This window comes from Littorina saxatilis, linkage group LG16, assembly GCF_037325665.1.
Source record: "Littorina saxatilis isolate snail1 linkage group LG16, US_GU_Lsax_2.0, whole genome shotgun sequence".
In the NCBI taxonomy this organism is placed as follows: domain Eukaryota; kingdom Metazoa; phylum Mollusca; class Gastropoda; order Littorinimorpha; family Littorinidae; genus Littorina; species Littorina saxatilis.
In genome coordinates, this window is record NC_090260.1 from 49250289 (window position 1) to 49277354 (window position 27066).

Below are 27066 nucleotides of genomic sequence, written 5' to 3' on the forward strand. Positions count from 1 at the left end.
ACCGTCCTCAGGTCGTCCGACTCAACAACTCACTCTCTGCCTCACTCACTCTGAACACTGGTGCCCCGCAGGGTTGTGTTCTGTCCCCTCTACTCTTCACCCTTTTCACCAACGACTGCACCTCCGCTCACCCATCCACACACATAATCAAATTCTCAGACGACACCACCATTGAAGGCCTGATTTCTGACTCCAATGAGGACGCATACCGGGGAGAGGTTCAAAGAGTGATTGAGTGGTGCTCTGAAAATGATCTCGAACTAAACGTTCTTAAAACAAAAGAAGTCGTTATCGACCCTCGACGAAAGAAAGACCCCATCTTGCCCCTTGAAATAAATGGGGAAGCTGTAGAACAGGTCTCTTCATTCAAATTTCTCGGCACACTGATCTCTGAAGACCTGAAATGGGACGGGAACACCACGTCCATCATTAAGAAGTGCCAGCAGCGGCTGCACTTCCTGAGACAGTTGCGCAAGTTCCGTATGTCACAGCAAATCATGGCGCAGTTCTATCGCGCAGTCGTTGAGAGCACCCTGTGTTTTTCTATCACGGTCTGGTATGGCAGCACCAATGAGAAAGAGAAACAGCTACTGGAGAGCATTGTGCGGACAGCCTCCAAGGTCGCGGGCTGTGAATTCCCTTCCGTTGCCTCTATTTTTGAGTTGCGCTCAGGTCGAAAAGCAGGAAAGATTGTTCGCGACCCCTCCCACCCGGCAAACCACTTCTTCGAGCCTCTTCCATCTGGTAGGCGCTACAGAGCTTTGAAAGCCAGAACTAGTCGCTTTCGCTCTAGCTTCATCCCCCATGCTGTACTGACAACTCCTGTAGAGAAGACGTTGTAATATACTGTAGTTATAGGATTGGGGGGGGGGGGGGGGTTCTTTTGTTACTTAGTCCTTTCACTGCATTCCATTACTGTTCTCACAACTTGTGATAGTGGAAGTATGTGCAATGTGGAATGGTCCTTATTTTTTAGGTGCTTGAGTAGTTCTGTGATGGTAGTAGTTTTGTGCAATGTGACTCTATGTTCAGGTGCTTGAGTAGATCTGTGATAGTCTGTTAAGACTGTTGTTTTAAACTGTCTAACTGGCTAGATTATGATTATATAATTTTATGTGATGATCTGACTAAATGATAATAATTACGTGTACTACTTACTTTTAAATGGATTATAATTTTTAGGTATTGTTCTAGTATTCACTAATGTTGCATTAATATTACTGGCACCCCTTTTAAACTGACATGGTTTTTACCTTTACAAGGCGACGATGTGAATTTGTGATGTAGATATGTGGGTGGTTATGTGTGAGTATGTAAATAATTGTGTGTGTGTGTGTGTGTGTGTGTGTGTGTGTGTGTGTGTGTGTGTGTGTGTGTGTGTGTGTGTGTGTGTGTGTGAGTTGTGTCTGTGTGTGCATGACAGTGTAATGTACGTATGTATGCATGCATGGTGATGTGTGTCTGCATAGGTGTCTGGTTGGTTTTTATTCTATTTTTACCGTGCCGTGCCAAGATGAAATCCTTTTGCAAAATTGGTGAATAAATATCTTGTATCTTGTATTAATTATTTTGTAAGCCTCCAAGCTGAAATGCAATACCAAAGTCCGGGCTTCGTCGAAGCTTACTTGACTAAAATGTCAACCAATTTGGTAAAAAAATGAGAGCGTGAAAGTGCTGCCTCAACTTTCACAAAAAGCCGGATATGACGTAATCACAGACATTTATCCAAAAAAAGAAAAAAAGTGTAGGAATATTATACTCAGGAACTCACATGTAAAGTCTCATGAAGATCGGTCCAGTAGTTTTCTCGGAATCACTTTATACACACACACACACACACACACGCACGCACGCACGCACGCACGCACGCACGCACGCACGCACGCACGCACGCACGCACGCACACACACACACACTCTCACACACACACACACACACACACACAGACACACACTCTTACACCACGATCGTCGTCTTGATTCCGCCTCTGTGTTTAAACATTCAGTCAAAACTTGACTAAATGTAAAACGAACAAAACAAAGTCAAGAAGATGGTTTTTGGATGGTCATCACTGTGTGTCAACCGACCAACATCATCTTGATATGTTTTTCTTCCTGATCAGAGACGAGTTGCCCAGAGCGGTTCGCCACGGGTCGCCCGCAGTGCGAATGACAGAAAGCCGTTTCTTATGGCAGTTTATTTGTTTGTTTGCTTAACCCCCAGTCCACCACGAAGGGTGATATCAGGGCGGTGCTGCTTTGACATTTAACGTGCGCCACACACAAGACAGAAGTCGCAGCACAGGCTTCATGTCTCACCCAGTCACATTATTCTGACACCGAACCAACCAGTCCTAGCACTAACCCCATAATGACAGACGCCAGGCGGAGCAGCCACTAGATTGCCAATTTTAAAGTCTTAGGTATGACCCGGCCGGGGTTCGAACCCACGACCTCCCGCTCACTGGGCGGACGCCATACCACAAGGCCACCGTGTTGTGGTTCTTAGGGCAGTGCAGGAAAGCGCTCGAGAAGCAGTCGGCGAGCGGCTTTGGTATATATACATTTTTTTTCTGAGCGGGCTATGGTGATTCTGAGCAACGCATTGCAGGACGAACAAGTTTGACACGAAGAACAAGAGGAACGAGGGAATAGAGCTGGCAGGACGAACAAGCTTGACACAAAGAACAAGAGGAACGAGGGAATAGAGCTGGTAGGACGAACAAGCTTGACACAAAGAACAAGAGGAACGAGGGAATAGAGCTGGTAGGACGAACAAGCTTGACACAAAGAACAAGAGGAACGAGGGAATAGAGCTGGTAGGACGAACAAGCTTGACACAAAGAACAAGAGGAACGAGGGAATAGAGCTGGCAGGACGAACAAGCTTGACACAAAGAACAAGAGGAACGAGGGAATAGAGCTGGTAGGACGAACAAGCTTGACACAAAGAACAAGAGGAACGAGGGAATAGAGCTGGTACATACCGGTTTATCAGTGCTCAGCTCGAAGGCACCGGACGCCGACACAGCAATGTCTGGTCTTTGCAGGAACACGCGGAAGAGCACTCTCATGGCAGAACCATGCCTTTCCTGCACAATGACAACATGGAACTTGAACGTCTTCGGTTGCGTCAGAGGCAGATTTGAGACACGTTGTTTTAATACACTTTATGAGACACTTTGTATTGTCGCTCCGTTTCACTCGACGTCATCTAAATTGATTGACGTCATCTAAATTGATTGTTCCGAAATAACTCTGTCGGGGTTGTTTGCGTTGTGAAAAATCTAATAAATTCACTCGTGCTTTTGTCCACGTCGCCAGTGATTGGCCTCTTCAATGATTGATTGATTTTGCCTTTCACGCCTGGTGGCGTGTAGGGCAGCGTCTTGTCGCTGTTTCTGTAACTCACTCGGTTTTACCAGTTAGAGTTGTTGGCCCTAAGCTGAACCCCCAACCTGGAGGACCAGGGTACACATTTTAGTCTGGCCTCTACCTCACGCGGATCTGTTCGGCATGGTTGGACCTACCAGGGACACGAGGTCCCCGCCGACATAGCTCCGGAGGTTGTCAAGGCACACAAGCCCCCACACCACGATCAAGGTAAGTGCACCAGGTGGGGGCCTCTTCAATGGTATCCTTGTAAATGTCGCCAGTGATTGGCCTCCTCAATGGTATCCATGTAAATGTCGCCAGTGATTGGCCTCTTCAATGGTATCCTTGTAAATGTCGCCAGTGATTGGCCTCTTCAATGGTATCCTTGTAAATGTCGCCAGTGATTGGCCTCTTCAATGGTAACCTTGTAAATGTCGCCAGTGATTGGTCTCTTCAATGGTATCCTTGTAAATGTCGCCAGTGATTGGCCTCTGCCATGGTATCCTTGTAAATGTCGCCAGTGATTGGCCTCTTCAATGGTAGCCTTGTAAATGTCGCCAGTGATTGGCCTCTTCAATGGTATCCTTGTAAATGTCGCCAGTGATTGGCCTCGTCCATGGTATCCTTGTAAATGTCGCCAGTGATTGGCCTCTTCAATGGTATCCTTGTAAATGTCGCCAGTGATTGGCCTCTTCGATGGTATCCTTGTAAATGTCGCCAGTGATTGGCCCCTTCAATGGTATCCTTGTAAATGTCGCCAGTGATTGGCCTCTTCAATGGTATCCTTGTAAATGTCGCCAGGGATTGGCCCCTTCAATGGTTTACTTGTAAATGTCGCCAGTGATTGGCCCCTTCAATGGTATCCTTGTAAATGTCGCCAGTGATTGGCCTCTTCAATGGTATCCTTGTAAATGTCGCCAGTGATTGGCCCCTTCAATGGTATCCTTGTAAATGTCGCCAGTGATTGGCCTCTTCAATGGTATCCTTGTAAATGTCGCGAGTGATTGGCCTCTTCAATGGTATCCTTGTAAATGTCGCGAGTGATTGGCCTCTTCAATGGTATCCTTGTAAATGTCGCCTGTGATTGGCCTCTTCAATGGTATCCTTGTAAATGTCGCCAGTGATTGGCCTCTTCAATGGTATCCTTGTAAATGTCGCGAGTGATTGGCCTCTTCAATGGTATCCTTGTAAATGTCGCCTGTGTTTGGCCTCTTCAATGGTAACCTTGTAAATGTCGCCAGTGATTGGCCTCTTCAATGGTATCCTTGTAAATGTCGCTAGTGATTGGCCCCTTCAATGGTATCCTTGTAAATGTCGCCAGTGATTGGCCCCTTCAATGGTATCCTTGTAAATGTCGCCAGTGATTGGCCTCTTCAATAGTATCCTTGTAAATGTCGCCTGTGATTGGCCTCTTCAATGGTATCCTTGTAAATGTCGCCAGTAATTGGCCTCTTCAATGGTATCCTAGTAGATGTCGCGAGTGATTGGCCTCTTCAATGGTATCCTTGTAAATGTCGCCTGTGATTGGCCTCTTCAATGGTATCCTTGTAAATGGTATCCTTGAATCTGCACTATCATATATTTTTTGGAGTCCATGATGTATTTATTGAGCTATAAAAATACAACATATATACCCATACTGAAGTAACAGAGACAAAGAAGGGAGGTCATGGGATATATATATATATATACTAGAGGAATACCCGCTTCGCCGGGTAGCCGGCTTCGCCGGGATGAAATACTTAGAGCCGTACGCCGGCTTTGCCGGGTCCGAACAATGGACCCGCAAAGCTTAGGTCCCTCCCAGATTCGTGGAATGGGAACAGCACGAAAATGATTCAGTGGCCATAATGCCATTCCTGACCATATCGAGTCCCATCCTTGTCGACGAATGTAACCGTGTTAATCACATTTGGAGGCGAACTCCACTCAAACAAGATTGAGCAATTTAGAGCTTATCTCTAAGCCCTTTTGATCTGTTATAGCTTCTCAAAGGAAGGCCAGTACATACAAATACACAAAAGCCGCCAGACCACATCACAAACAGAACTGAACAATCCACAGGTGTTGCCCACATAGAAAAAGAGACACACACACACACACACAAACACAGAGAAGCCGTATATATAGAGAGCTAGATGACAGTGTATTTTTCGCGTGGCTATAAATTGATTCGACCTTTGCACTTTTACAGTGAGGATAATTTACGGGTCCAATTTACGTTCTGGACACTGCGGTGACCTTCTAAAAATAGTAACAGAACGCCGGGAATATCCGAAGATGCCCCCTCATACTATAGTGCACCATACGAAGGAAGGGAGGTAAACGCTGAAAACCTGGAGAAGATAAGGAAGAGTTACTTGTAATGGTGAAATGAACACAAAAACCAAAATCGGTTCAGCGCTGCGCGCTGAGAGCACGTGTTGAAATATCTCATCGATGATATTGTGTCCGGGGTGTAGCTGAATACGGTGTCCAAATTTGAAAAAGATCCACCGAGAACTTTGGCGTTGTGATGTGGTGTAGCGGCTTTGGTGTGTCGGTATGGGGGCCCGGGTAGCTGAGGTGGAACCAAATTCGGTTCAGCGCTGCGCGCTGAGAGCACGTGTTGAAATATCTCATCGATCAGGTTGTGTCAGGGGTCTCTGTGAATAAGCCCACCAAATTTGAAGCAGATCCATCGAGAACTTTGGCCGTGCATCGCGAAGACACAGACACACAGACACAAGTCGTATATATAGAGCTTAAACAATGACCACGAGTTGATTACTGGAAAATAAATCACGAGTGGGTATTTGCAGCCGCTTGGTAATTCACGAGTGTGCGGAGCACACGAGTGAATTACCAAGCGGCTGCAAATACCCACGAGTGGTTTATTTTCCAGTAATCAACGAGTTGTCATTGTTTAAGCTATTTATACAACGACCAACACGGGTCGAACATGCAGTCATGCAGACGACATTTTGTACGCAATTTCATTTCAGCCTAATCACTCAGAGTGTCAAATGCGCGTCATTCAAATAGTCCCTATTCTTTTACTTTATTCTTAGTCTCCGACTCGTCGGCATTATACTTGTCTCGTCTAAATATCGGACCCCATTGCTACGATTAAAACACAATAGCGTTTATATAGCTATTCTGACATTACATTCTGTGTTAAAATCATGTTTTTGTCAGCAACAAGGACCAGAATGGTCCATGTCGTTGATTGCAGACGACGGTTCCCTTTCCGCATGAAGCCACGGAAATAACCGAACATTGAAAAACCCACGGACATGTATTACGGAGAAAACTCGGGATAACCGGATGTTTAGCATTACGTCAATATGCTAGGAATCCTATGACGTCATGACGTATCATACTTGCCTACGTAGATTGTATACATGTTCGAAAGTCTGACTGTTGTGAATTCGCGTGGTGAAGACTGCGGTAAATCTGTAGATGATAAGAGAACAAGGATTGTCTCAGAAGAAACGACTAAATGTTTCAGACCGGTAACTTCATTTCAACATATAATGGACGTTCTATGTGACAGGAGAGTTTGCTGATTTTGTGTTAAACATTGGAGAGATCGTCTGCTAGAATCAGAGATAGGTCGCTTCAGATTGCAGCTTCTGGAAATTTGCAAGGTTTGTTGCCTGTTAAAGAACTGGATTTTACACGTAATGTATGTCATGTACAGTAAGCAACAACAACAAAAAACACAAAGCAAATGGCATTGTCTGTCGACTAGGCATACACGTCAGCCATTGTTGTTACAGTTTTGAGTCAACATTGTACGTATTCTTCCGCAACAGGGTCCAATCGTCTGGGTTTCAAATGTTCTAAAAATAAATTCTAGTGTTGATTATTTTTTAGCCCTCTTTATTCTTACTTCGAATAATCCACGTGTGATTTTTGGGTTTAATCAAAGTAGTTCGTTCTAATTTCTCACTTGTCTAAAAATAATCAACTAGATTTAATCCACCCCTCGGTTGCATTGCAGGAGTTGTATAAATATAGATATATAGCTATTCTGATATGTGGGCGTCTTCAATCTTGGCACGGAGAGTGTGACATTTTGTAATTTAAAGTTAGATTGTCACAAAAATTGGCATAGTAGTCCGTTGTTCTTAATTAAACTGAAACACATACTTTTCAAGAGAAACAAGAGGCGAAGCCTTCAAGGCTCACGTAAGAAATCGACAAACAGTAACACAAACTCAATCACTCCGTCACACACACACACACACACATACACACACACACACACACACACACATACACACACACACACACACACACACACACACACACACACACACACACACACACACACACACACACACAGTAAGCATAGGTGAAACTGTGCAAGAAAGCGAGACCCTGGATCTGCCAAGTAGTCTCGGCCCGCTCACAATAACAATGACCGAGACTTTCAGTAATTCCTTTGCGTGACGTCTAACCCTCGTACGTCATAATGTGACGTCTTCAAATAGTTTCTATCACACACGTCGAACACTTTTGACCGAGACTGACGTAATCCATAGACTCGGAAATGTTAAAGTTTCTATCACAGACATACACACGCACGCACGCACGCACATACGCACATACGCACATACGCACGCACGCACAGACAGACAAAGTTACGATCGCATAGGCTACACTTACGTGAGCCAAAAAGCAATATTTTTGGCAGTTAAAAGTCTGTTAAATCTCATTTTTAAGCCGATTTTTGTGAAATTTGGTTAGTAGGTCTGTTGTTTCTAACTGAATATCATAACATACTTTTCAAGACAAAAACCAAAGTTTTGGCAGTTTGAAAAACCGTTAAACCCCATTTTTTCACCGATCTTAGTGAAATTTTGTAGGTAGATCTGTTGTCCCTAACTAAATTTCAATTCAAACTTTTGATGAAGAAAAGTAAACTTTTGTCCGTTAAAAACAGTTAAGGTTTGATATTTTTCTTTGATTTTGACGATGTTTGTTTGATAGGACCACAAACCCTGACTGAATTTAGATATACACCTTTTAAGAAGAAAAACACACTTTTGTCAGTTAAAACCCGTTATATCTCATTTCTGCACCGATTGTGGTCATCAGACGTTGAGGTTAAGCAGACTGATATTTATAGCCTACTCCAACAGGATCAAGCCTGGTACAGGTTCACAGGCCAAATACCTGAGTGTACCGGCTGAATAACAGTGTACGGGCCGAACAGAAATATGTACGGATGACGTCACGACGAAATTACGTATTGTAATGACGTTCAGCGTTCCATTTCGTCATTTTGAAGAATAAATTGCATTGAATTTGCTTGTCAAAACCAGTAGCCATTTGGTGTGTACATCTATTTTGAGTTTTGAACAAAATTCAAACAAGCCTTGCAGCATTTCGATTTTATATTTTTTTTTATTGATTTTACTGAATTTTAAATCGATTTTGTGATTCAAAATTCACTGTTTGGAGAGTAACATGCTTGTGGTGTGTTCTCAGGAGTGTTTTTTCCAAAGTCAAATGTCTCTTGAATCTTTGGGGTATGGCAACATAATGATTTCATAAGAGACATCCATAGTGTGATTCGACTTGCTATTCACAGCACAAAGAAGCCAGTGAAAATGTGAGTTCTTGAGACCATTTGTTATTGAATATGTTAGTGTATGTGCTTTGCTGGCCTTAGATGATTCTACTCTCATATTTTCTTGAAAAATGGATGTACGCGACCGACTTTTTACCGTGCCTGTTTAGGCGAAATGCCTTGTCATTTATCATTTTTGCTTAGCATCATTTAACTTTCATCCTTTGTGGTATTTTCAACACCTGTATCGCATTTGAAAACTGTGTAATTTTAAAAAACGAGCACTTCAAAGTTGCGTGTTGACCGATGTCACACATTTCGTCGCCATTTTGACTCGCTCATCGGATTACAAAAATATATTATAAATTCACAAGAACAGATTTTTGTAATATTGAGCGTTCATTTTATTAGTAAAATGCCTCAGAAGGCAAATGAATAACATTTGGTTCTGTCATATTTGCAGCAATGTGTCCCAACACATCCCCAAAGTTGTACACCTATCAATTTTTGGTCTGTGCTCAGTATCAGAGACGCCCACCTATATATCAGAAATTGTGAAAGAAACAATTGAAAGTCAGCAGAGACTTTCTTCTGAGATTTGTTAAAATCTCTTAGCAGAGCAAAATGAGAGAGAAAAAAGTATCCCTTCACAGACAGCCTATTGGAAGCATCAGACCCTCCTCAAGGGGGACCGAGATTTACATTGCAAAGTCCCTTTGTGGGGGACGTATCACAAGAAAATCTAGTCTTGAGGGGGACCATTGTTTTAGTACCTAGACCAGACACGTGTTTCGACACTGTTGTGTCTCATCAGTGGTCAGGTGGTACTGATATATTTATTGCTTTCAGAATATTTCAGAATATTTGCTTTCAAAATTCCACGTTGGAATGTAGGCGGCGGAGACACACACACAGAGTAAAGGATTACCTCCCTTGCTCATGACGTAATTTCTCTGCATTCTCGATCTTGACGTCATTCTACACTGCCCAAAATAAGTTAAGGACCAAAAGCCATTTTTCGATCCCAACGTTGATTGTGCAAAAATCACAAATATCAGCGACAATGACCCTCTACGATTTGTGGTCGTCTTGACAGCTTCCCTGCCTTTGCTGTGACAGCAAAAACCGGTACTCGGACTTTGCCTGTTTCTCTGTGCAGGCGAGCAAAGAATCCACAATATTGCGAAAAACGCACGTGAATCGAAAGTAACCCTCCTGCAGAGCTCAGCAATCAGTCTTTTTCACGTGAACCATTGGTCCTCTGAGAGTGAACTGTCGTCACCAGAAATGCGTTATAAGCCTAGGCAAAATCACAGCAGGCCACCAAACAACCATGCCTCCAAGACGTCATCTGAACCTTGTCGACCGCGGACGAGCTCTAGCCTGGGTTCAAGAGGGTATCCGGCTCCGAGAGATTGCTGCAAACCTTGGATGCTCCCATTCCATCATCGTGAGGCTGCGGCAGCGCTTTTTGGCCACTGGAAGTGTGGAAACCAGACCCCGGTCTGGGCGCCCTCGAAGCTCCACACAACGTCAAGACCGCTACATCACACGCCAGGCGTTGCAGACCAGTACGACCACTGCCAGCACCATCAGACGAAGGCTTGGGGTAGCAACCAACACTGACATCAACGAGCAGACCGTCCGCAACCGCCTTCATAACCAGACGCTGCACGCAAGGCGTCAACTTGGCCGTATTTTACTGACGCCACGTCACATGATGGCAAGACTGGCCTGGTCCACCCGCTATTTGAGATGGAATCGACAGCAGTGGGTCCAGGTACTGCGTGTTTGCGTGTAACGATATGATGTGAATATGCGATGTGAATGTTACTACATGCATGGTTGATTGATTGATTAATTGATTGATTTTACAGACACACAGTCAAGCTTGTAATTTCTCTTTTAGAGATGAATAAAGATTATTGTATTGTATTGTATTGTATTGTACTGTTTTCCGATGAATCTCGATTCAGTCTGGAGCATGATGATGGCAGTACCAGAGTCTGGAGGCGTCCAGGAGAACGCATGATCCCTGCATGCGTGAGGGAGAGAAGAGCCTACCGGGGAGGGTCAGTGATGGTGTGGGCTGGGATCAGCGAGCACCACAGGACCCCACTGTACCATGTACGGAGCAACTTGAATGCCCTTGTCAACAGGGACCAGATCCTCAGACCCCAAGTCCTGCCCATGCTGCGTCAGATTGGGCCCCATGCAGTGCCACAGGACGATAATGCTCCCCCACATCGAGCACGGCTTGTGGACGCCTTCCTGCAGCAGGTACAGATCAACAGGATGGATTGGCCAGCCAACAGTCCCGACATGAACCCTATCGAGCATGCGTGGGACATGTTGGGCCGTCGTGTTCGCGAGAATCATGCTCCACCTGCAAACCTACAACAGCTGCTCGTTCTTCTTCAGCAAGAGTGGCAGGCCATTCCCCAGGCTAATCTGGCAAACATTGTCCACTCAATGAGGGGTCGCTGCAACGAGTGCCGCCAGAACCGTGGGGGTTATACCCATTATTGAACTTTGGGAACCGGTGAAACATTGGAATTGACAATCTGCAAAGACTTGCGGCTTTTGATTTTAACCCCCCCTTCACTTAAGAGACAATAAATCAATTGTTTATGAATGGAATTCAATGCGCTTTGGCGTGATTGTTGTTGAATGATTTGACCACAACATATTAAAAGTTCCATGTTTTTGGTTGATCGGTTTTTGCGTAATTTGTGTTTGAAATTTTGGTCCTTGACTTATTTTGGGCAGTGTGTATACACACACACCCACACCCACACCCACACACTCACACTCACACACACACACACACACACACACACACACACACACACACACACACACACATACAAATACTCACGCATACAACACAAAATAACAAGACATACACACCTTCAGTGTAATGGTCATGGTTTGACTGGCGGCCTCGGGGCGAGCAGACACCCAATACATCCCATCGGACGGCGGCGCGATCCAGTTCCGGTGCCCCAAGTTACGGCCCCACGTCCCGCTGCTCAGAAGCGTTTGGTAGAAATAAACCTCGGAGTTGTGATTTTCCATCGAGCTATATGGGATGCCTCTCAGTGTTCTAAAGTTACTCTGTATACAAATACGCAGCAAGATAACATGAAAGTGCTCTGTTATAACCCTTGCTAACAAATTAAGCAGAAGTGCAATGCCAAGGCACTGCATACCCTCACCGAAGGACAAATCGACTCTCTCTCTCTCTCTCTTTTCTCTCTCTCTCTTTTTCTGTCTCTCTCTCTTTTTCTCTCTCTCTCGCTCTTTCTCTCTCTCTTTTTCTCTCTCTCTCGCTCTTTTTCTCTCTCTCTCTCTCTTTCTCTCTCTCTTTCTCTCTCTCTATCGCTTTCCCATTCACACACACACACACACACACACACACACACACACACACACATACACACTCACACTCACACACTTACACACACACACTTACACACACACACACACATACACACTCGCACACACACTCACACTCACACACACACACACTCACACACACACACACACTCACACACACACTCACTCACACACACACCCACACACACACACGCACAGACCCACACCCACACCCACACACTCACACACTCTCTCTCACACACACACACACACACACACTCTCTCTCTCTCACACACACACACATACTCACACACTCTCTCTCTCTCACACACACACACACACACACACACACACACACACACACACACACACACACAAACTTAAAGTCAGCAGAGAGGGAAAGAGACGTGTGCCTTGTCATGTGACACCAGCACCACGCCCAACAGGGCTTCGTTGTCCGAGAGGAAGCTTCCTGTCGCATGGGCGTGGATGACGTCACTCTTGTTCAGGGGGATGGCTACCGTCAATCCGCCCATAATGCCGGACCTTCCGTACGCCGTGAAGTTGGTAGACTCGTCCTCAATGCGCAGGTTCAGGGTCATACCAATACGACTACTAATGCGATTGGGGTCGGCTACCATGGTTACCAGATAGACCCCGGCTGAAGGCACCCTGACAATTAGACAATAAGACTAGCTTTCAAAAACACAGTGACCTCTCCCGAGTATGGGCACATGGGCACATCACCAACCAGTCCTCCACTTAGTCACATACCAACAATCATAGCCTCGATGTGAAGAGTGGGGATTTTTCTAACGATTTAATTTCATAATTATTTTATTTATTTCATGTGCGCGTGTTTTCACGTAAGTGGCTCAAAAGGTATCGTGCTCTTCTTGTTTTGTATTGTGAGCGCGTGTTTTCACATAAACTGTTCAACCGGTATCATGCTTCTCTTCGAAAAAGAATGTCATAGACTGTAATTGAAATCTTTTCTTTTAAATCAAAATGACTCCATATGAAGTTGTTGAAAAACACAAGTTTGTTTACAAAAAAAACACTTCTTTGAAAACAAATGGATATAATGGTGGCGACCAAAGGGAGATAATTAAAAAAAATCATTTCTTTTAGATAGATCAATCAATAGGTTTGACATTGATATGTAATATGCCGTGACTTGTGTATGTTATGAACACATACCGCTTGATTCTCAATTATCATTAGGCCAAAAAGAACAAGAGGCGAAGCCTTCAAGGCTCCCGTCAGAAATCGACAAACAGTAACACAAACTCAATCACTCCGTCACACATACACACACACAGTAAGCATAGACACAGTGCAAGAGTGGGAGACGCTAGATCTAGATCTGTCTGTCTGTAGCCTACTTACGGGGACACGACTGCCACTGAGATCGACACTGCCCTTTCGACAGCGCTTCCTCGCGCAGACACTGAAAACACGCTGTGTAGATCAACCTGTAGGAAATCTCCTTTGGTATCTTCTTTATCTATTTTTTCTGGAGCCGCTACGAAACCGAACAATGTGAACTCGTCTTCCCCGAATCGGCGAATGCAGCTCGGTTAGAACTGAGAAGTGAATCTATACCACAATCCTTTACGCGATCTGACCTAACCTTGACCCCTGACCTGGTCTACATACCACACACAACACGAACTAGTCACCTGTTTTTACCCCCCCCAAAACCCACCACCACCCGTTTTCTTTGGATACACACTTTATCTACATACGTGCCGACGAAATGTTGATCATTGCTTCAATACTTTGAAGCTGTTGCTTGGATAATAACCCGGTAAAATTAGTATTTCGGTGTTCAGCCAGTCTTTCTTACAAACAGACACACACATACACACACCCACACACGCGCATGCATGCACGCACACACACAGGCTCACACACAGGCTCACACACACACACACACACACACACACACACACACACACACACACAGTGACTCACACAGATCTCATACATACAAAACACACACTCATACGCACATAGACAGACGGACACACACACATTTACAAACAAACACACATACACACACAAACATACACACAAACTCATGCACACACACACACACACACTCTCTCTCTCAGTCTCTCTTTCTTACACACACACACACACACACACACGCACGCACGCACACACACACACACACACACACACACACACGAGTACACATACACAAACATTAATAATAACACATGTGCACAAAATGAACACACACACACACACACACACACACACACCGCGCGAGAGAGAAAGACTACAGGGAGGCATGACGTCATGACGCAATAATTGACGTCAAACACTTTTGACCGAGACGTAATCTTCTCATGCAAGCTTTATCCATAGACTCGGAAATGTTAAAGTTTCTATCACACACACACACACACACGCACGCACATTGGACAGACAAAAGCTAGCATCGCATAGGCTACACTTACGTGAGCCAAAAATATGTCTGTAAGCGCCGACTCTAAAGTTTTTTTTCGCTTTTCGCACACCAAAAAAATAAATAAAAATATATGAAGTCAAGTATACTTTATTTAGTTTCAATATATCTATTATACATCTGCTAAATAATTGTAAGACAAGAGGCGAAGCCTTCAAGGCTCACGTAAGAAATAGACAAACAGTAACACAAACTCAATCACTCCGTCACACATACACACCCACACACACAGTAAGCTTAGGTGACACTGTGCAAGAAAGAGAGACACTAGATCTAGATCTGTCTGTCTGCATGTAGCCTACTTACAGGGACACGACTGCCAAATAGTCTCGGCCCGCTCAAAATAACAATGACCGAGACCACACACACCACGCGAGAGAGAAAGACTACAGGGAGGCATGCCGTCATGATGCATTAATTGACGTCAAACACTTTTGACCGTGACGTAATCTTATGCGAGCTTTATCCATAGTCTTGGATAACCACTCACACATAGACTCGGAAATGTTAAAGTTTCTACCACAGACATACACACACACGCACACACGCACACACGCACAAACGCACGCACAGACAGACAAAGTTACGATCGCATAGGCTACACTTACGTGAGCCAAAAACTAAGGAAGCGTTTAAAAAAAAATAACACGTAAGAAAAAGGTAAAAAAATAAAATAAAATAAAAAGACCGACCGACCCTATTTTTTTCGGCGATGTTACCGGAAACAGACATATTTTTCTTTTTGGCCTTAGACAACCTCTATATATACCATACACTACCATGCACAACGCCCATTATCGAGTAAACGACAACAATAACAATGATAACACTTTATTGTCCTTGAATTTATTGATTACAATCAAACGGAATACTGTCTTCGACACGTCCCACCTGCAACCCCCCTACTTTGGGCCGAACGCTCTGCACGGGGCATAGTAACTAGTAAACGTCCACCAACCATCCCCCTGCTTTGTGCCTAACGCTCTGCACGGGGCATAGTAACTAGTAACCGTCCACCAACCACACCCCTACTTTGTGCCTAACGCTCTGCACCTGGCATAGTAACTAGTAAACGTCCACCAACCACCCCCCTACTTTGTGCCTAACGCTCTGCACGGGGCATAGTAACTAGTAACCGTCCACCAACCACACCCCTACTTTGTGCCTAACGCTCTGCACGGGGCATAGTAATTAGTAACCGTCCACCAACCACACCCCTACTTTCGGCCGAACGCTCTGCACGGGGCATAGTAACTAGTAACCGTCCACCAACCACACCCCTACTTTGTGCCTAACGCTCTGCACGGGGCATAGTAACTAGTAAACGTCCACCAACCACACCCCTACTTTGTGCCTAACGCTCTGCACCTGGCATAGTAACTAGTAAACGTCCACCAACCACCCCCCTACTTTGTGCCTAACGCTCTGCACGGGGCATAGTAACTAGTAACCGTCCACCAACCACACCCCTACTTTGTGCCTAACGCTCTGCACGGGGCATAGTAACTAGTAAACGTCCACCAACCACCCCCCTACTTTGTGCCTAACGCTCTGCACGGGGCATAGTAACTAGTAACCGTCCACCAACCACACCCCTACTTTGTGCCTAACGCTCTGCACGGGGCATAGTAACTAGTAACCGTCCACCAACCACACCCCTACTTTGTGCCTAACGCTCTGCACGGGGCATAGTAACTAGAAAACGTCCACCAACCACACCCCTACTTTCGGCCGAACGCTCTGCACGGGGCATAGTAACTAGTAACCGTCCACCAACCACACCCCTACTTTGTGCCTAACGCTCTGCACGGGGCATAGTAACTAGTAAACGTCCACCAACCACACCCCTACTTTGTGCCTAACGCTCTGCACAGGGCATAGTAACTAGTAACTGTCCACCAACCACACCCCTACTTTGTGCCTAACGCTCTGCACTTGGCATAGTAACTAGTAACCGTCCACCTGCCCCACCCCTACTTTGGGCCGAACGCTCTGCACGGGGCATAGTAACTAGTAACCGTCCACCTGCCACACCCCTACTTTGAGCCTAACGCTCTGCATGGGGCATAGTAACTAGTAACCGTCCACCAACCACACCCCTACTTTGTGCCTAACGCTCTGCACGGGGCATAGTAACTAGTAACCGTCCACCTGCCACACCCCTACTTTGAGCCTAACGCTCTGCACGGGGCATAGTAACTAGTAACCGTCCACCAACCACACCCCTACTTTGTGCCTAACGCTCTGCACGGGGCATAGTAACTAGTAAACGTCCACCAACCACCCCCCTACTTTGTGCCTAATGCTCTGCACGGGGCATAGTAACTAGTAACCGTCCACCTGCCACACCCCTACTTTGGGCCGAACGCTCGGCACGGGGCATAGTAACTAGTAACCGTCCACCAACCACACCCCTACTTTCGGCCGAACGCTCTGCACGGGGCATAGTAACTAGTAACCGTCCACCAACCACCCCCCTACTTTGTGCCTAACGCTCTGCACGGGGCATAGTAACTAGTAACCGTCCACCAACCACACCCCTACTTTGTGCCTAACGCTCTGCACGGGGCATAGTAACTAGTAAACGTCCACCAACCACCCCCCTACTTTGTGCCTAACGCTCTGCACGGGGCATAGTAACTAGTAACCGTCCACCAACCACACCCCTACTTTGTGCCTAACGCTCTGCACGGGGCATAGTAACTAGTAACCGTCCACCAACCACACCCCTACTTTGTGCCTAACGCTCTGCACGGGGCATAGTAACTAGTAAACGTCCACCAACCACACCCCTACTTTCGGCCGAACGCTCTGCACGGGGCATAGTAACTAGTAACCGTCCACCAACCACACCCCTACTTTGTGCCTAACGCTCTGCACGGGGCATAGTAACTAGTAAACGTCCACCAACCACACCCCTACTTTGTGCCTAACGCTCTGCACGGGGCATAGTAACTAGTAACCGTCCACCAACCACACCCCTACTTTGTGCCTAACGCTCTGCACGGGGCATAGTAACTAGTAACCGTCCACCTGCCCCACCCCTACTTTGGGCCGAACGCTCTGCACGGGGCATAGTAACTAGTAACTGTCCACCAACCACACCCCTACTTTGTGCCTAACGCTCTGCACAGGGCATAGTAACTAGTAACCGTCCACCAACCACACCCCTACTTTGTGCCTAACGCTCTGCACGGGGCATAGTAACTAGTAACCGTCCACCAACCACACCCCTACTTTCGGCCGAACGCTCTGCACGGGGCATAGTAACTAGTAACCGTCCACCAACCACACCCCTACTTTGGGCCGAACGCTCTGCACGGGGCATAGTAACTAGTAACCGTCCACCAACCACACCCCTACTTTCGGCCGAACGCTCTGCATGGGGCATAGTAACTAGTAACCGTCCACCAACCTCACCCCTACTTTGTGTCTAACGCTCTGCACGGGGCATAGTAACTAGTAACCGTCCACCAACCACACCCCTACTTTGTGCCTAACGCTCTGCACGGGGCATAGTAACTAGTAACCGTCCACCAACCACCCCCCTACTTTGGGCCGAACGCTCTGCACGGGGCATAGTAACTAGTAAAGGTCCACCTGCTACCCCCCTACTTTGGGCCGAACGCTCTGCACGGGGCATAGTAACTAGTAAACGTCCACCAACCACACCCCACACCACTTCTGAATTATTAATGTCACGAAAGTTATTTAAGGAACATTTCTTTTTAGGCCAAAAAAAAAAGGTCTGTTTACGGTAACATAGGCCCAAAAAATAGGGTCGGTAGGTCGGGATTTTTTTTTTTCCCCAAAAAACCATATTTTTACGTTATTTTGCCAAAAAAACAAAAGATTTTTTTTTCTTTTTTTTTTCCCCAAATGCCAAAAAAAAGTCTAGGGTCGCGCGAAAAAAATAGGGTCGGTCGCGTTACCGTAAACAGACCTTTTTTTTTTTTGGCCTTAGTGTTTGTAAACTTCTGTATGCGGTACAGAACACTGATCCTAGTGTATAAGGACAAGATGCTGTTATAAAGGCATACTGTTGATTTATACTTTCACCGCAGTGCAGTTAAACGAGAATCGATACATTTCTGGCTCTTCTGAAGTTGAAAAGACCGGTTTCTGATCACAATATTTGTTTAAGAGATTGTCCCTGGAAGGTGATGACTTTGAATCCGTGCAATTAACTGACTGCCATGTGTGTGTGCTTGTGGTGTTAGTGCGGCGTTATAAGTAACGCCAGTTCTACGAAGCAGAACTTGAGTTATTCTTTTCCGTTTTCACTTGATTTTTATATGTTACAGCAATGATTGGTTTCGACGTTTTGTCTTGCAGTTTGTGTATGTCAAACTGAAAGAGACATATAGAGTGGATATGTTTGTTTTCTTCCACAGAAACAAGTCCAACTGCACATTTCTAACGAGACCCGGATGATGCACGGGGTGCTGTCCCCAATACACACCACGATGGACAACATGTAAAAAAGAGGAGAAAATAAAAACTTAAACAACATCCCTTGTCTAAGGAATCAGCCAACATGTGACATCAAATCATGATGAGATGGTTCATAGTTACGTGAAACACGAATCACGATGAGATGGTTCATAGTTACGTAAGACATGGGACAACGAAACACAATGAGATGGTTCATAGTTACGTGAGACATGGGACAACGAAACACGACGAGATGGTTCATAGTTACGTGAGACATGGGACAACGAAACACGATGAGATGGTTCATAGTTACGTAAAACGCAATGAGATGGTTCATAGTTACATGAGACATGGGACAACGAAACACGATGAGATGGTTCATAGTTACGTAAAACACAATGAGATGGTTCATAGTTACATGATACATCCCAGCTAGCAAGCTTTCGTCGGCCGACTGACGATTTCAGTCGGGTGACGTCGTCAAATGTCGTGTGTCGACGTCCGTTGTCGCGCCGATATCGTTTTGACTGTGTGTAAAACTCGGCAAATGTATGTAATAAACCCCGACATCGGCCCGACGCAATGTTGCTGTCGATAAAAATATGCAGAGTTACGGGAGATAACAACTTGAATTTATTATCATTATTTTAACATTTGTTACGTCCCCTGTTCAAGCGTCGGGAACGGCGTGACATGACTCTGCAAATGCGAAACTAAATTATTCATATTTGTTGACTTTTTCACATAGGAGTAGGATAATTAATTGTAAGTTTTGTTTGTATATTTGCAATCAAATACAGCATGAGCTCAAACCATGAGTTTTACATTTTAAAAATACGCCATCATATATACTTGAAATACTCTAATAGCTTTCCTTACGGTACAAACAAGATTGAGTGTGAACATGGCCGGCTAGCTGCTACTTTCCCGCGTGAGCGAAGTTTATTTGTTTTCTTAGTTCAAGTTAATATCGAAAGAAGAGACATTCGCAAGTTGGACAGCACATTGATGATATGTTATCCGAGACGAATGTCGCCTCGGGATCTCAATCTGAGTGCTGGTCCCAGTGCCACGTGGTGGCGGTGATAGTTGACAAGTTAAAATTGTGTAGCCAAGGACGGATGGAAACCTACGTACAAAAACGCCAGTTTTGACCAAAAACGCCGGTTTTGGCCAAAACCACCAGTTTTGGCCAAAACCACCAGTTTTGGCCAAAAAGTGTGTTTTTGGCCAAAATAGTGAATATTGTCCACCAGCGCCAAGCTGCTTGGCGCTGGTGGACAATATTCACTTTTTTGGTCAAAAACACACTTTTTTGGCCAAAAACGTACATTTTTGGCCAAAAAAGCAAAGTTTTGGCCAAAAAAGTATAGTTTTGGCCCAAAACGCCAGTTTTGGCCAAAAACGCCAGTTTTGGCCAAAACCGCCAGTTTTGGCCAAAAAAGTGTGTTTTTGGCAAAATAAGTGAATATTGTCCACCAGCGCCAAGCTGCTTGGCGCTGGTGGACAATATTCACTTATTTTGCCAAAAACACACTTTTTTGGCCAAAACTGGCGGTATTGGCCAAAAAAGCAAAGTTTTGGCCAAAAAGCAAAGTTTTGGCCAAAAAAGCAAAGCTTTGGCCAAAAAGAGATTTGGCCAAAAAAGTGAATATTGTCCACCAGCGCCAGCAAATACAAAAGATTTGGCCAAAAAAAGATTTGGCCAAACAAAAAAGATTTGGCCAAAAAAGTGAAGATTTGGCCAAATCTATTTTGTTTGGCCAAATCTTTTTTTGGCCAAATCTTTTTGTGGCAGAAGTTTGGCCAAATCTCCCGTTTTAGCTGACATAAACAGTTTTGGCCAAAACTTTTACATAGAAAGTTTTGGCCAAAAAAAAGTTATAGCCAAATCTATTTTATTTGGTCAAATGTGTGGGCTTTTTGGCCAAATCTTTGTCTTTTTTGGCCAAAACTGGCGGTTTTGGCCAAAAAAGTGAATATAGTCCACCAGCGCCAAGCATAGATGTAACTGTAGCTGTAGCTGTGTTATGTACTGTTACAGTAGGGGAGGGGGGGGTTGAACATACTGCTGTTTTTGTAGCTGTAGGTGTGTTTTGCACACAGGGGAGGGGGGGGGGGATTGGGGTTGTGTATACTGCTGTATCTGTAGCTCTAGGTGTGTTTTGCACTCTGCACGAGGGAAGGGGGTGGAGTGTTATATGTTTTGTACTGTTACAGTGGTGGCAGCGGGGGGAGGGGGGTGTACATAATTCTGAATCTGTAGCTGTAAATGAGTTTTGTACTCCAAGTGTAACAGTGCAAAAAACACCTACAGCTACAGCAGTATGTACCCCCCCCCCCCAACTGTAACGGCACAAATCGCACCTACTGCTACAGATACAGCAGTGTGTACAACCCCCCCCCCCCAGTGTAACAGTGCAAAACACACCTACAGCTGTTGGGGGTTGTACATATTAATGCTGTAGCTGTAGGTGTGTTTTGCACTGTTACACTGGGGGGGGGGGGTTGTACACACTGCTGTATCTGTAGCAGTAGGTGCGATTTGTGCCGTTACAGTTGGGGGGGGGGGGGGGGGTACATACTGCTGTAGCTGTAGGTGTTTTTTGCACTGTTACACTTGGGTTGGGGGAGGGGGGGGTTGTACATACTGCTGAATCTGTAGCTGTAAGTGTGTTTTGCACTGTTACATTGGGGGGGGGGGGGGGGTATACATACTGCTGTATCTGTAGCTGTAGGTGTGTTTTGTACTGTTACTAAGGGGGAGGGGGTGTACATACGGCTGTAGCTGTAAGTAATTTTTGCACTATTACACTTGGGGGGGTTGTACATACTGCTGAATCTGTTGCTGTAGGTGTGTTTCATACTGTAATACTGAGGGGGGGGGGGGGTTGTACATACGGCTGTATCTGTAGCTGTAGGTGTGTTTTGTACTGTTACAGTGAGGGCGGGGGGCTGTCAGCTCTTGACTATTTGGATAATAACGCCAATGGAAACACACACACTCTTACACACACACACACACACACACACACACACACACACACACACACACACACACACACACACACACACACCTGTACTATGGCGGCACGCATCCGGTCCGATGTTAATCGGCCCGATGGCTTGTTGGACCTGCGGGCCGACATCGTCCCGATGTCTTCCCGCTGAAATCGATATCTTCCCGATATCGGCATAAGGTGTCGGGCCGCAGGTCCAACAAGTCATCGGGCCGATTAACATCGGACCGGATGCGTGCCGCCATAGTACAGGTGTTCGGCCGCCTGTCGGCCGCCTCGTTGCCTCTTTGCAAAAGTTAGTCGGGCCAACACCCGCGTCGTATGTTTTGACGTCACCGGCCCGACTTTTTGAAGGGTGTTCGGCCGATTATCGGCCGCTAATGTCTTGCTGGCTGGGATGGGACAACGAAACACGATGAGATGGTTCATAGTTACGTAAAACACAATGAGATGGTTCATAGTTACATGAGACATGGGACAACGAAACACGATGAGATGGTTCATAGTTACGAAAAACACAATGAGATGGTTCATAGTTACATGAGACATGGGACAATGAAACACGATGAGATTATTTATAGTCACATGATGCGGGTTCCTATTGTCACGTTCTCGCCAGTCAGTTGGTGGAAGTAGCCCGCTGTGGTGTGACACCATAGCACCAGAACAAACAGGGAGACTCTGGTCCTCGTTGCCATGGTGATTCTGCTGAGAGGGATTGATCTAGGTTATAATTGGGCAACGAGATTTCACTGGAGTGGCTTGCTGCCCCCGAAATAGGCGTATGCTGCCTGAAAGGCGGGGTAAAACAGTCATACGCGTTCGAAGAAGCAGAAGCAGAAGAAGAACAACAACAAGAAGAAGCAAAAACAGCATCCGTATTAAAGACTAGTTATCTAAATACCCTAGAATGACAAGCTCTTTTGACAAATTCAAATTACTGCAATGTGTGAAATTAAGGCATAACCATTCTGTGAAATCAGACCAAAAATGCTTAACTCTTGTGCACTCGAAGAACAACAAGAACAACAACAAGAACAACAACAAGAACAACAACAAGAACAACAACAAGAACAACAACAAGAACAACAACAGCAAGAACAACAACAAGAACAACAACAAGAACAACAACAAGAACAACAACAAGAACAACAACAAGAAGAACACCAAGAACAACAACAACAAGAACAACAACAAGAACAACAACAAGAACAACAACAAGAACAACAACAAGAACAACAACAAGAACAACAACAAGAAGAACAACAAGAACAACAACAACAAGAACAACACCAAGAACAACAACAACAAGAACAACAACAAGAACAACAACAAGAACAACAACAAGAACAACAACAAGAACAACAACAAGAAGAACACCAAGAACAACAACAACAAGAACAACAACAAGAACAACAACAAGAAGAACAACAAGAACAACAACAAGAACAACAACAGCAAGAACAACAACAAGAACAACAACAAGAACAACAACAAGAACAACAACAAGAAGATGAACAAGAACAACAACAACAAGAACAACAACAAGAACAACAACAAGAAGACCAACAAGAAGACCAACAAGAAGAACAACAAGAACAACAACAAGAACAACAACAAGAACAACAACAAGAACAACAACAACAAGAACAACAACAAGAACAACAACAAGAAGAACAACAACAAGAACAACAACAAGAACAACAACAAGAACAACAAGAACAACAACAAGAACAACAACAAGAACAACAACAAGAACAACAACAAGAACAACAACAAGAAGAACAACAAGAAGATGAACAAGAACAACAACAAGAAGAACAACAAGAACAGCAAGAAGAACAACAACAAGAACAACAACAACTCTCCCCCTCTCTCCCTCCCTCTCTCCCTCCCTATCTCTTACTCGCAAACACCATAAATATTATATATGTATTCCCAAACGGATTTTTGTTTTGATGTACAATTTTCATTCAATTTTCTTTTCGTGTTTGTAAACTGTACAATAGCCGCCATTTATATTATATGTAATTTTCTAGAAATAGTGAACACCACTATAAGCATTATGCTTGTTGTTGTTTACTCTATATGCGTTTTTTGTAAATAATGCACAAACGTTAAATAAAACAGTTTAAACCAACAACAACAACAACAACAACAACAACAAGAACAAGAACAACAAGAAGAACAACAAGAACAACAAGAAGAACAACAAGAAGAACAACAAGAAGAACAACAAGAAGAACAACAAGAACAACAAGAAGAACAACAAGAACAACAAGAAGAACAACAAGAAGAACAACAAGAAGAACAACAAGAAGAACAACAAGAACAACAAGAACAAGAAGAACAACAAGAAGAACAACAAGAACAACAAGAAGAACAACAAGAAGAACAACAACAAGAACAACAACAAGAACAACAAGAACAACAACAAGAAGAACAACAAGAACAACAACAAGAACAACAAGAAGAACAACAAGAACAACAACAAGAACAACAACAAGAACAACAACAAGAACAACAACAAGAAGAACAACAAGAACAACAACAAGAACAACAAGAAGAACAACAAGAAGAACAACAAGAAGAACAACAACAAGAACAACAACAAGAACAGCAAGAAGAACAACAAGAAGAACAACAACAAGAACAACAACAAGAACAACAAGACCAACAAGAACAAGAACAAGAACAACAACAACAAGAAGAACAACAAGAACAACAAGAACAACAAGAACAACAACAAGAACAACAACAAGAACAACAACAAGAACAACAAGACCAACAAGAAGACCAACAAGAAGAACAACAAGAAGAACAACAAGAAGAACAACAACAAGAACAACAACAAGAACAGCAAGAAGAACAACAAGAACAACAACAAGAAGAACAAGAACAACAAGAACAACAAGAACAACAACAAGAACAACAACAAGAACAACAAGAACAACAAGAAGAACAACAAGAAGAACAACAAGAAGAACAACAAGAACAACAAGAAGAAGATGAACAAGAACAACAACAAGAACAACAACAAGAACAACAACAAGAACAACAAGAAGAACAACAAGAAGAACAACAAGAAGATGAACAAGAACAACAACAAGAACAACAGCAAGAACAACAACAAGAACAACAACAAGAAGAACACCAAGAACAACAACAACAAGAACAACAACAAGAACAACAAGAACAACAACAAGAACAACAACAAGAACAACAACAAGAACAACAACAAGAAGAACAACAAGAAGATGAACAAGAAGATGAACAAGAACAACAACAAGAACAACAACAAGAACAACAACAAGAACAACAACAAGAACAACAAGAAGAACAACAAGAAGAACAACAAGAAGATGAACAACAAGAACAACAAGAACAACAACAAGAACAACAAGAACAACAAGAACAACAACAAGAACAACAACAAGAAGATGAACAAGAACAACAACAAGAAGAACAACAAGAACAACAACAAGAACAACAAGAAGAACAACAAGAACAACAACAAGAAGATGAACAAGAACAACAACAAGAACAACAGCAAGAACAACAACAAGAACAACAACAAGAAGAACAACAACAAGAACAACAACAACAAGAACAACAACAAGAACAACAACAAGAACAACAACAAGAACAACAAGAAGAACAACAAGAAGAACAACAAGAAGATGAACAAGAAGATGAACAACAACAACCACAAGAACAACAACAAGAACAACAACAAGAACAACAACAAGAACAACAACAAGAACAACAACAAGAACAACAACAAGAACAACAACAAGAACAACAACAAGAACAACAGCAAGAACAACAACAAGAACAACAGCAAGAACAACAACAAGAACAACAACAAGAACAACAACAAGAACAACAAGAAGAACAACAAGAAGATGAACAAGAACAACAACAAGAACAACAGCAAGAACAACAACAAGAACAACAACAAGAAGAACACCAAGAACAAGAACAACAAGAACAACAAGAACAACAAGAAGAACAAGAAGAACAACAAGAAAAGAAGAAGAAGAAGAACAAGAAGAACAACAAGAAGAACAACAAGAACAAGAACAACAAGAACAAGAAGAACAAGAACAACAAGAAGAACAACAAGAAGAACAACAAGAAGAACAACAAGAACAACAAGAACAAGAAGAACAACAAGAAGAACAAGAAGAACAACAACAAGAACAACAACAACAAGAACAACAACAAGAACAACAACAAGAACAACAAGAACAACAAGAAGAACAACAAGAAGAACAACAACAAGAACAACAAGAAGATGAACAAGAACAACAACAAGAAGAACACCAAGAACAAGAACAACAACAAGAACAACAAGAACAACAAGAACAACAACAAGAAGACCAACAAGAAGACCAACAAGAAGAACAACAAGAACAACAACAAGAACAACAACAAGAACAACAACAAGAACAACAACAACAAGAAAAACAACAACAAGAACAACAACAACAAGAAAAACAACAACAAGAACAACAACAAGAACAACAACAAGAACAACAACAAGAACAACAACAAGAACAACAACAAGAACAACAACAAGAACAACAACAAGAACAACAACAAGAACAACAACAAGAACAACAACAAGGACAACAACAAGAACAACAACAAGAACAACAAGAACAACAAGAACAAGAACAACAACAACAAGAACACCAAGAAGAACAACAACAAGAACAACAACAAGAACAACAACAAGAAGAACAACAACAAGAACAACAACAAGAACAACAAGAACAACAAGAACAACAACAAGAACAACAACAAGAAGAACAACAAGAA

The 27066-nt window shown here is 43.8% G+C and overlaps 2 protein-coding genes across 3 annotated transcripts in view; both read right to left on the reverse strand.

Moving 5' to 3' along the window:
- The window catches only part of LOC138950130 (uncharacterized), a 45333-nt gene extending 33149 nt beyond the window's left edge, over window positions 1–12184 (reverse strand). The window contains exons 1-2 of the mRNA XM_070321883.1: window positions 11844–12184; window positions 2986–3090 (exon numbers count right to left, since the gene is read on the reverse strand). Coding sequence (XP_070177984.1) covers window positions 2986–3090; window positions 11844–12143 — 405 coding nt within the window. The 5' untranslated portion in view covers window positions 12144–12184. The remainder of the gene's footprint in view (window positions 1–2985; window positions 3091–11843) is intronic.
- Window positions 12185–12588: 404 nt separating this feature from the next.
- LOC138950131 (uncharacterized) overlaps window positions 12589–27066 on the reverse strand; it is a 100899-nt gene continuing 86421 nt past the window's right edge. The window contains exons 1-2 of one of the 2 annotated variants that reach the window (XM_070321885.1): window positions 22828–22944; window positions 12589–12984 (exon numbers count right to left, since the gene is read on the reverse strand). In XM_070321885.1, coding sequence (XP_070177986.1) covers window positions 12699–12984; window positions 22828–22940 — 399 coding nt within the window. In that variant the 5' untranslated portion in view covers window positions 22941–22944 and the 3' untranslated portion in view covers window positions 12589–12698. Of the gene's footprint in view, window positions 12985–22827; window positions 22945–27066 lie in introns of those variants that run through there. The other variant, XM_070321884.1, reaches the window with a different exon arrangement.